The sequence below is a fragment of the Triturus cristatus genome, chromosome 4_1, assembly GCF_964204655.1.
Source record: "Triturus cristatus chromosome 4_1, aTriCri1.1, whole genome shotgun sequence".
In the NCBI taxonomy this organism is placed as follows: Eukaryota; Metazoa; Chordata; class Amphibia; order Caudata; family Salamandridae; genus Triturus; species Triturus cristatus.
The window spans coordinates 55,593,315-55,605,520 of NC_140585.1; the positions used below are offsets into that span (position 1 = coordinate 55,593,315).

Consider the following 12,206-nt stretch of genomic DNA (forward strand, 5'->3'; position numbering starts at 1 on the left):
CAGTGCATGCAGGGACATGTAGTTTTTTCTTCGTTTCCGCTGTTGGAGTCTGGAACGGGGCTCTCGCGCTCCACGCTGTTGGGCCAATGTTTGCGCTCTTGCGATGGTGATCGCTACAGTACCCCTTCTCAAGGACCGACGATTCGGCGGTCGTCCCGGTTTACCTGGATGTCCCTCATGAAACTACTCCAACACCTCGGGGCAATGTAGATTTTCCTCGGGTTCCCATGTCCTATCTTCTACCCCGAACCCCTTCCAGTCAACTAGATATTGAACCCTTCCCCGCACCAGTCGGGAATCGAGAATCACCTCTACCTCATACTCTTCTTGCCCGTCTATGTTTATAGACTGTGGTTTTGATGGTAAACGGGTACTGATTGGACATGGCTGGAGTAGGGACACATGGAAAACAGGGTGGATTCTCCAGGAACTAGGCAACGATAGTCGCATAGCCACTGGATTGATAATCTCCTCTATACTATAGGGACCCACGTATCTTGGTTTTAATTTATCTACCCCCTTTAAATGTAGATGTTTTGTAGAGAGCCATACTTTGTCCCCCACTTGATACTCCGGCTCTGTGGTTCTTTTCCTGTCTGCATAGGTCTTTTGCATGGTTTGTGCCGTTGCTAGACTCTGTTTGACTTCTAGTAAGACCGCTCTTAGGTGTGCATGGTGCTCGTGGATGCTGGGTATGGGGGAGTGAATCGGCCATTCAAACGGGAGCATGTTGGGGCGATACCCATAAGTGCAATAAAACGGAGAGCAGCCTAGTGTGGCATGTTTAGCATTATTATAGGCGAATTCTGCTAGCCATAACAAGGTGGGCCAGTGTATGGGGTTTTGCAGAGTGAAGCAGCGTAGGTATTGTTCAAGGGTTTGATTTAGGCGTTCGGTCTTTCCATCTGTTTGTGGGTGGTAACTGGAGGAGAGTCGTGCATCTATGTGAAGAGTTTTGCATAAGGATTTCCTGAAGCGCGACGTGAACTGCGTACCCCTATCAGTAATCAAGACGCTTGGGATTCCATGAGCACGGATCACATGTTGGAGAAAAACGAAAGCGAGCTCTGAGGATGTAGGTAACCTTCTTAGCGATATGAAATGGCCCATCTTCATTAGGTGATCAACCAATACTAATATTACTGTTTTATCTTCACAGGGGGGCATTTCTACAATAAAGTCCATGGATATGGTGTGCCATGGCCGTGGGGGAGTGGGTAAAGATTGTAGGAGGCCCACTGGTTTTGTATGAATGGCTTTTCCCTGCATACAGATAGCACAGTCCTGGATGTATTCCTTTACATCTTTCCGCAGTCCGGGCCACCAGAAGGAGCGTTTCACACAGGCAATGGTCTTATGGATTCCAAGGTGTCCTCCTAAAACCGAATCGTGGCTCCACGTCAAGACTTGTCGTTGCTGGGTCGTGTGTGGTACATACAGTGCATGGTAGTGATAGGCTAACCCATCTACTTCTGATCGGTGCTCTTGTTCTTCTTTGATCCATGCCTGTACGTCTAGGTCCGCTAAGGTTACTCTCACATCTTCTAGAAAGTCTTGGGAGGTAATTAGAGCGATGACATCTCTGGGTGATGTGGTTTCTGTAAGTATGAGCGGTGGATTCTGCGAAGTTATGGAGGTATCGTTCTCCCATTCTCCTACACGTGAAAGGGCATCCGCCTTCCCGTTTTGAGGTCCTGGTCGGTATTTAATGACAAAATCATAATCCGAAAAGAATAGAGTCCATCGCAACTGACGGGGTGTCAGCGCCTTTGCGGTTTTTAAAAACAGTAGATTTCTGTGGTCTGTGTAGATTTCTACCGTGTGCAAGGCTCCTAAAAGGTAGTGCCGCCATTCTTCGCACGCCCTCTTGATGGCCAGTAATTCCTTGTCGGAGATGGTATAATTGATCTCACTGGGTGTAAGTTTCTTGGAATAAAACGCGACAGAGTGGAGCTGTCCGTTTACTGGATGTCGTTGTGAGAGTACCCCTCCCAGAGCGTGCTGAGATGCGTCGGTTTCGAGAACAAATGGGAGTTGTGGGTCTGGATGGCGTAGGATGGGGGCCCGAGTGAATCTATCCTTCAACATCTGGAATGAGCGGGCTGCTTCCTCTCCCCACTTGAACGGGACGTTTTTCCGCGGCAGTTGGGAAATAGGGCGTATTATCTTTGAAAAGTCCTGAATAAACCGCCGATAAAAATTGGCAAAACCGAGAAAACTTTGCACAGCCTTGACGTTCTGCGGGGTTTTCCACTGGGTGATGGCTTCCACCTTACTCGTTTCCATTTGGAAACCTTGGGAATTGATGATGTAGCCCAAAAACGCAACCTCCTGAACATGAAAGAGGCATTTTTCGAGTTTAACATACAAGGAATGTTGTTGCAGTCGCTCTAAGATGGCTTGTACGTGGGTGATGTGTTCTGGAAGAGTAGCGGAATAGATTAAAATGTCATCAATGTACACCACGCAGAAAACATCCAGATATCCACGCAGCACCTCATCCATGAAGAATTGGAAGGCCGCCGGGGCGTTGCAGAGTCCGAAAGGCATCACATGATATTCGAACAGACCGAACTTAGTTCGGAAATCGGTCTTCCACTCGTCGCCTCTTCGGACTCGCACAAGGTGATATGCTCCCCGGAGGTCAAGTTTGGTGAAGTATTGTGCTCCTTTTAGTTGATCCAAAAGTACTGGTATGAGGGGAAGAGGGTAACGGTTTTTTATAGTGATCCTATTGAGGGCGCGGTAGTCAATACAAGTCCTCAATTCTTCGCAGTCCTTCTTCGGTATGAAGAAAAGGGGAGAGGACGCCGGTGAGGAAGAGTGCCTGATAAATCCGGAAGCCATATTGTCTTCTAAGTATTTTTTGAGGTATAGCGTTTCGGGTTCCGTCAAGGCGTACACTCGGCTGCAAGGGATGTTTGCTCCAGCAATGAGCTCGATCCGGCAGTCATACTCCCGATGAGGAGGCAATCTGGTCGCCTTTTGTTTAACTCCTGATACTCTCGATAGTGAACAGGCAGGGTGATGGAACAACAGTAACGCTCTTGAGTACCGATTGCAGCTAAGTGCGTGGCTGGCGTTTCCTCGTGTTCCGTACCTTCTTCTTGGTGTTTACAATGTTCTTGGCAATAAACCGAAGCCATAGTAACTGTGCGATCTGTCCAGCTGATTACGGGGTCGTGTAACGTCAACCAGGGCATGCCCAGGATGAGCCGGAACTGGGGAGCGTCAATGAGGTAGAATTGGATACATTCGTGATGATCAGGACCAACCGCCATCTGAAGAGCCCGCGTCCGGTACTTCACTGGCCCAGAAGAGAGGGTCGTCCCATCGACCGCTTTTACTAGTTCAGGGATCTCTTTCTTTTCGCAGGGTAGTCCAAGTCGGCGGGCATATTCCTGATCGATATAATTGCCCGTTGCTCCTGAGTCTAACAGGGCGTCCGTTTCTAGCACATCCCTGGAAGTGAGCCATAGAGACACTCCAAGATTCAGATGAGCCACAGCAGGTTGTAGGGTATTCGCTAATACAGAGGAGATCATCTCGCTTGTCCTACCCAAATCAGAGACCTCATCCTGACTTGGGCTTCTTAGTTTTCCGCCGGTTCGTCTCGTCTTGATGTGACTTGTACCCTGGAAATGGAAGGCCTGCTGTTGACCGGTGTCCGAGCCCGACATTCTCTAATAAAGTGCCCTCCTTTTCCGCAATAAAGACACAACTTCATTCTTCGGCGTTTGTCTCTTTCCTCGGAAGTAAGAGGGCCTCTGATTCCACCCAACTGCATCGGCTCTGGTCCCTCGACGGTTTTTGGTGGTTCACCCACCGAGTCCTTTGGTCTAGGGTAAGAAAACTTCGTCCCTCCTCGGCTCTTGTCACCTTTTCTCTCCAGGAGACGATGGTCTAACTGTACTGTTAAGTCTATAAGTTCTTCGCATGTTTGCGGTAGTTGCACCACTTGGGCGGGAACATCTTTGAGTTCCCCCCTCAGTCCTTGATAGAACAGGGTGATCCTTTTTTCAGGCGGCCACACCGTTTCCACGACCAACCGATTGAAGGTGGTAATGTACGTCAGCAAGTCTTGGGATCCCTGTCTCAAGGTGAGTAGTTCCCGATCCAATGACAGCATGTGGGACTTCCGATCGAACAACTTCCTTAAGGCGAGGCAAAAATCCGGAAAATGGTGCAAAACCGAATCGTTTCTTTCCATTAACGGGATGGTCCAACTTGCGCGTTACCCCCCATGTAGGACATCATGAATGCCGTCTTTGCGGCTTCTACTTGAAACACGGCTGGTTTGCATAGAAAATGCAGTCTGCATTGGTTCAGGAAGGTTTCGAACTTCTTAGGGTCCCCATAAAAGCGCTCTGGGGGGGCTAAAGGGATACCTGTGTTTTGTAATACGTGGACCGTGGGCACTGTGTCTGAGGTTTTGGGGGGATATGTGGTGGCTGTGAAAAACCCACCTCCAGTGTTAACGGGATTCACTTGAGGTGCAGCAGACCCAGGCGGAGGTAGAGTAGCGGGCCTTATGTACGAACCTTCCCCCTGACCCCTACGTGTAAGACCCGCCACCTCCCTACGTAGCGAGCTCACCTCTCTCTGTACATTCTGATTCTCTAACCGAGTGGTCTGCACCTCCTGCTGCAGAGCCGTCAGGCTTTCCAACAACGAGGTCAGCACCACGTTAGTATCCATCGTCCAGGCTGGGTGCAAACGTGGGCTTGTCAATCTGTCAAGTTTGTCAGACTGTCAGTCGCACACACAGGAGCGCACCACTGACCTGTTGTCTTGATCTCAGCGGGGACGATGATTGCAGATAATATCCCCAATTCCCCGGAGTACAACCCCGGCAGGAGAATGGAAACTCGACTACCGGAGACTGGACCCAGGGGGAAAGGAAAACACACGGGACTGGGAGGAGGAGAATCCCTTCGGAGCAGTGGCTGGGAGGTAGGGAGTTCCTGGGAGGCTTGCAACCTGCAGTGATGAGAAAGCGAGAGTCAAGGATGCAGTGATGATCTCTACACGTAAGTATTGAAGCTACACGCTCCCTGGTTAAATACCCACCTGTTACGACACAGGAGGTGTGGATGCCCACTGAGAGAAAATAAGTCCCTTCCTGCTACTCTCCCTGCATTGTCTCTGAATAGTCCGGTAACAACCTTTCTGGTGTGGTGAAGGAGTTTGATCACTGAGTATATCCAATAAGAGAATCCCCCAATGTAAATCACCTGTACTTGATAGCGTCTCACATAGGAATACCAGAAAGCCTTCCCCACTGTTCCTGTAGGAAAAATAAACGATAGGCTAGCACTGCTCGCAATGTCTCGATAGTACTACCAGGAGGAGTGTTACATCCCGGGTTACCTGGTCTGTTCCGCGGGTTCCTTGGACTTGTCTCGTTGCTTCTCTCGTTGCAGTTGTCTGGGGGAAACGGGTCTATCCTCTGGAAACGCTGAAAAGTCTTCAAGCTGAATTCCGGCGGGGAACACCCTCCGCCATTTGTCTCCACTGAATACAATTGACAAGCACTTTCCGCTTCCAGCGGAAGTGCTTAAGTAGTATCTTCCGGGGTTTGCGCCCCAGTGCATGCAGGGACATGTAGTTTTTTCTTCGTTTCCGCTGTTGGAGTCTGGAACGGGGCTCTCGCGCTCCACGCTGTTGGGCCAATGTTTGCGCTCTTGCGCTGGTGATCTCTACAGATCAATGCGTATGCAAAAATGTAAACCCCATAAACAGGTCCTAAAATGCTCGACAGAGCGGGCAGCTGCTAGGGCCTCGAACTATATAACTGAATAGTTGCTTTCACGTTCCCTCAATGGGCATGAGGGAGAAGCCACAGTTTTTTTGGGTACCCGTCCGCACCTGGGATAATACTGCCCCCAAACCATGTGCACTGGCATCCACCATTAGAAATCTTTTAAGGTGAGCGTCAAAAGGTGCAAGAATTCCCGCCTCACAAATGTCTCACCTTACACGATCAAAAGCACTTTGCTGAGCATTACCCTAAACCAATGAACACCCCTTCCGCAATAACATTCTAGATTCTTCAGTCTTTGTTTGCAAAATTAGGAAAATAAATTGTATAGTATTCGACCAAGACCATAAATGAACGTAACTGGTCTTTATCATGTCGAATGGGTGCAGACTTAATAGCTTTCAAAAAGTAAATTTTAGGTGGAATGCCCTGCCCCGAAATCGTACGGCCAAGATTTTAAATTTCCTCTACAAGGAACTTGCAGTTCTCCTTCCTTAGGGTTAGACCAGCCTCCCTTAGCCTACCTAACATGGACCTTAAGATGTTGTTGTGTTCCTGAATGGATGCTCCAAAAACCAGAATATTATCTTGGAAAAAGTTTAGGTTTTCCAGATCTCTGAAAACCTCCACCATAATCCTTTGAAGCATAAGACACACAATTGATGGCTGGAACGCAGAACAAATCAGAACATTCACCCCCAGTCAAGAGATCTGGGTTAAATTCATCATTCTTTTGCTCACCATGCCACCTCAGTTTAGACCTGGCCATATGCAAATCATTCTTGACCCTGTGCCTCATGGTAAGAGTCTAGCCCGAACTGCCAAGCAAGGTACTCCCTGGACCGGAAACAAGCATCCTGGGGCCGGTTTCGGGGTTTCACCCATCATCAGCCAGGCTAGCTTGAATCCAGTGGCACAGTGAGCCTGGGACCCACGTCTGGCCATACCCTGCGCAATTAGGGTGAGACAGCAAAATACACACTATTCAGTCGCTGCAGGTAGGAGCGGTGGGGCCAGCTGGGAGGATTTCGAGAGACGACCACAATGAATAATTAATTTTCCCTCTTGGTTGTCTCTCAAAATCCCCCCCCCCAAAGCCGGCCCAACTGCCTCACCGCTCTTACATGCACCGGCCGCGACTGACACAATTGATCGATGGAATGGCAAACAAATCAGAACATTCATCCCCAGTCAAGAGATCTGGGTTAAATCCATCATTCTTTTGCTCACCATGCCACCCCAGTTTAGATCTGGCCATATGCAAATCAGTCTTGTCCCTGTGCCTCATGGGAACAGTCCAGCCTGAACTGCCAAGTTAGGTCCTCCCTGAACTGGAAACAAGCATCATGCGACCAGTTTCGGGGTTTCACCCCCTCATCAGCCAGGCTAAATTGAATCCAGTGGTACAGTGAGCCCGGGGCCCACTTCTGGGGGCATACCCGGCGCACTTAGGGCGAAAAAACAAAAGACCAAGCAAAACCCCTTGTGCTAGGGTTAAAAACAGCAAGGAGGAAAAGAGGTATGACAGGAACCATTAGATCAAGTCGTCCTCAACTTAAATCGACATGTTTCAGCCTATGACCTTGAAAGTGTCATGGCTTTCTTCAGGATAGTGAATGAGCTACTGCTGTAATAGTGAAAAGAAATAACAACAATGGTAAGTGTTTCAGTAAACTGTATTTGATACTAGACCAGTGATCAAGGGGTAGCAAGATGGTGGATTGACTGGTGGTACCTGTAGGGGAACAAAAAACAACATACTGAGAAATGTATGAGTATGTATACAACTCATAGTGAGCCAGCCACTATGAGTTGTATACTTACTCATACATTGCCTGGTATGTTCTCCTTGCTGTTTTTAACCCTAGTATAAGGCAGCCAGAATAAAAGTATGCGGTAAACCTTGTGGCTAGCTTTAATTCACCCTCATTAGCACTGTACCACTCACAACACTCTGCCAGCTCACATCGGGTCTGAATGAGAAACCCTCTGAAAAAAAACCATCCCTGAGCTCTTCCCTCACAGCGAGAGGGTTGTAGCCCGCACCATGACTAGGCTTCATTGTGCGAGGAGGATTCCCAATGATGAAGCATGCCAACTCTGCTGGGTGAGGGAAACTGTCCTCTAAAGGGACGCCTTCTACTTAGCCAGCCTCTCTTACCTTTTTCGATCAATAACAATATGCAGGTCAAACTGATATCCTGACCCCAAAGTCTTTGGCCCATCTTCAGCCACATAAGCTTTTCCCACGACCTGTTGTGATTTGAACTCAATGGGAGACAAAAAATATCCCAACACTTCTCTCTTTTCTCCCTGTAACTTCTAGGATTAATATCTTTGGGCAGAAGAGTAACATACGGCCTCTCCTTTCTCCACATCTTCTTAGGTACGAACTTCAATAAAGAGCTGGAGTCGATCCATCAGTTCCACCCATCTGTCCAGAATCTGGAATGATGCCTTTGCAGGGGCGGCTCCTCCACTAGGACGGAGGAGCATCGCCCAACTGCTTTCTCGCAGTGCAAGAAAGCCAAAACATAAAATGATAATAACCTTTGGTTAGTACCATTTTATATTTCTTTCCACACTGCGGGCGGGCTGGTGGGTAGAGATGGGCAGGGCAGGAGTGGTTTGTCCACTCCTGGGTACGCACGACTGGTTTGGTCGGCCCTCTCGGGCCGCCCAAACCAGTCATGTGTACTCTGGGTTGCAGCCTACATGGAGAATATGCAATGCCCTACAGTCCCTGGCTGAACGGCGTCCCGGCCAATGACAACGCTCCACTGGAGCGTTGTGATTGACTTACGGGAGGAGAGGGAGGCTGCCTGCTTCCTGTTCTGGCCAGAGGCAGGAAAGCAGGAGCAGACCGAGCAGTGAAGACGCAAGTCCCGGGCCGTCAGAAAGATAGGTTTTATTTTTCTTAAATTATTGAAACCCCCTCCCAACGCGAACCCCTTCCCTCGTGACCCTCTACTCCCAGAGTGTTATGTTCTGTATTGTATATGTTCACCCTGGTACTGTAATGCTGTTTCCCCGCAACATGGATGATTCCACTTCCTGAATCTGGTGTGTGTGGATGCTGAGAATCTCTGAAGCAGACAGTTGCCAGAGATCAGGGAGGTGCCAGGGGTCATTGTAACCTGCTGAATAACGCTCTAATTAATGTTATCTTCTGAGTCCTGTCTTACAAAACTGGCAACGAGGATGGGATTCTATTGAAGAGGACACAGTGCAGACGAAGAAGATACGTATTGTGACAATGTTTTTACTTGAAAGCTCCATCTCGATGTTATGGGGTTTTCAGTCTAAAAGGGAGAACAACACAAGGTACACAACCCTTGAATGCACACCTCAGGTTAACAACAGCACAGGGTGCCTGATCCCTCAACGCACACCTCAGGTTAAACAACAGCACAGGGTACCTGACCCCTCAACGCACACCTCAGGTTAAACAACAGCACAGGGTACCTGACCCCTCAATGCACACCTCAGGTTAAACAACAGCTCAGGGTACCTGACCCCTCAACGCACACCTCAGGTTAAACAACATTACAGAGTACACGACCCTTCAATGCACACCTCAGGTTAAACAACAACACAAAGTCAGAACCTATAAATAAATATGGCCAGAATATGCAATCATGTACATAGGTGAAATCACAGCCAAGCCAACACATGCAGACTATCACCATGACGAGAATGTTTTCAAATATAAGTAGGAATAGATCAAGAATGGAAAAAACAGTTACAAGCAAGCAGCAAAACTAGCACACCACATGCTTAAATGCACGTTTAAAATTTGTATTGGCAAAATAGAAAAGGTTAAATATTGCACTGTTCACCATCAAATTATTGCTATGCACAAATGCAGAAAGAAATAATTTGTGCAAATAACAAGGCATGCTAAGAAGATTGGTGAGAAATGATAAGACATTGTAAGAAAATTAGTGAGCAGGGCCGTTTCTACCACTAGGCAAGACTAGGCGGCCGCCTAGGGCGGCAAAATGGCTAGGGCGGCAAAAGCGGGGAATGGTAGAAACGGCTCTGCATGCACGCTACTGACTACCTCTACCTAATGCCTAAGAGGAAGTGTGCTTTAGCACGCTCAATTGATAAACTCGAAAAAAGTACTAGTGATACATGACAACTCACAAACACGCACATTTCACATCTAAACAAAATGTATTTCGTTAATCCAACCTCAAAGTGGATACGTACTCAAATACGCCGGCTTTTGAACAAAAATATCCCCTCCTCCTCCTAAATTAAAAAGAAGAACCTGTTGCATCGCCAGAACCCTCAAAACTATGGAAAACTATGAATTTCCATCCAGTCTTAAGGGCTTAGGGTGCGTATGCGCACCACGACTGACTCACCAGTGTGGTTGATTCAACGCCTAACCTAGAGAAGCGTCCTTTCACTGCTCTAAAAGGACTAACGCTCTGTAAGAAGGAACACAAATAAGGGGTTGAGAGACCAGCCACCAGGTGCGGTCAACGTGTGGAAAGATTTCGGGGAAGTGTCTTGTCTGTAATTTTTCCATGAAGAAGTGGGAGAGCTGCAGAGAACAGCTCTCGTTTTCACCGTTCATATCCCCAGGGACAGGCTATGGTGCTGTCATTCCTCGTTATGCGTTTTTGCCTGGCCCGTAGATTTTTATGCACAACGGCTTCCTACATCGTGCCCTGCGTGCTCTGCATGATTTTTCTGTCCCGCAGATCAGTGCTGCACTTTGTTGATCTCCACCAGACTGCTCGGCCCGGTCCTGCAACAATTCACTGCAGAGTTTAATGAGGTGAGAGGACCCGGGAGAGGAGGTGATAAGACTGGGGAGTTCAGAGAGGAGAGGTGCAGAGGAGGACCAAAGGAAGAGAGAGGTGCACAGGAACAACTGCAAACTGAAGCATGAGAAGAGGTGAGGAAAACGTGCAGAAGGAGACGCGACGGGTGAAGAGAAAGACCCGCGGGAGGAGAGGTGCACGGGGTGACATCTGAGAGTCAGAGGGAGCCATGCATGAGGGGCAGTGACTGGTGCAGAGAGCCCTGCAGAGGAGAGAGGGGATCCAGAAGGAGGCCTCCTGGTAGAGAGGCGCCGAACACCGAGGTTGTGGGGATACGAAGGGAGCGCAGGAGAAGAAGTGAAAGGTAGAAGGAGGAAGCAGGGAGCGCTCCAGGGTAAGCAGGAGGCACAATGGGAGAAGCGAGAGCTGCCGGGTGAAGATGGGAGTGCCGGCTTCGGCATGTGGGATGAGAAGGGCACGAGGACAGAGAGTTTAATGATCCATGCAAGAGGGAAGGTGCACCGGTGACGCAAGAGCAAGGACACTACTGAGGACTGTCACTGAGCGAGAGGTGCTGAGGGGTGCTACCCACGGAGAGGCACTGAGGACTGGCACTGATTGAATGAAAGTGAAGGGCACTGAGGACTGGCACTGAGGATTGGTACTCACAGACTGTCTTGAGGATTGGTACTCACACAGGGACACTGAGGACTGTCACTGAGCGAGAGGTGCTGAGAGGCGCTACCCACGGAGAGGCACTGAGGACTGGCACTGATTGAATGATAGTGAAGGGCACTGAGGACTGGCATCGAGGATTGGTACTCACAGACTGCCTTGAGGATTTGGTACTCACAGAGGGACACTGAGGACAACTACTGAGCGAGGTGTATCGAAGACTGGCGCTGAGGACTACTACTAACAGAGGGGCACTGAGGACTGTCACTGGAGAGGGATTATGCGGACTGGCACTGAGCGAACGGCACTGAGGATTGGTACTCACGCAGGGTCACTGAGGACAATTACTGAGCGAGCAGTACTGAGGTCTGCTGCTTAAAGAGGACTGACCCTGAACAAGAAGTATGGAAGACTACTATTAACGAGGGGAGGGGGAAGAGGGTCCGAGGACTAGTATTTGTGAAGGTCATTGAGGACTGGCACTGAGTATAACTGAGACTGGCATTGAGCGAGGAGCACTGAGGACTGGCACAATGGGGAGGGTATTAAGGACTGGCACTGAGAATTGGTACTCACGTAGGGTCTCTCAGGACTGATCCGGCCCAATTGAGCATTGAAGACTGTGTTGAGTGAGGGGTACAGAGGACAGGTACTGACCAAGAGACCCTGAAGACTGTGGTCACTGTGGATTACTGAGGGCAGGTACTGACGGAGTGAGCCCTGAAGACTGTGTTCACTAAGGGGTACTGAGGGCAGGTAGTGACCGAGTGAGCATGAAGACTGTGTTCACTGATGGGTACTGAAGACAGGTACCTACCGATGAAGCATTGACGACTGTGTTCACTGAGGGGTACTGAAAACAGGTACTCACAGTGAGCATTGACGACTGTGTTCACTGAGGGGTGCTGAAGACAAGCACTGACAGAGTGAGCATTGAAAACTGTGTTCACTGAGGGGTATTGAGGACAGGTACTGGCCGAGTGAGCATTGAA

At 49.1% G+C, this 12,206-nt stretch overlaps 1 protein-coding gene across 1 annotated transcript in view; it reads right to left on the reverse strand.

The window, feature by feature from the left end:
- Positions 1-12,206, reverse strand: part of LOC146839474 (uncharacterized) — an 84,191-nt gene that overhangs the window by 43,228 nt on the left and 28,757 nt on the right. Inside the window, 2 exon segments of the mRNA XM_085650808.1 lie at positions 1,272-2,690; positions 2,903-3,462. Of these exon segments, the coding sequence (XP_085506934.1) occupies positions 1,272-2,690; positions 2,903-3,462 (1,979 nt within the window).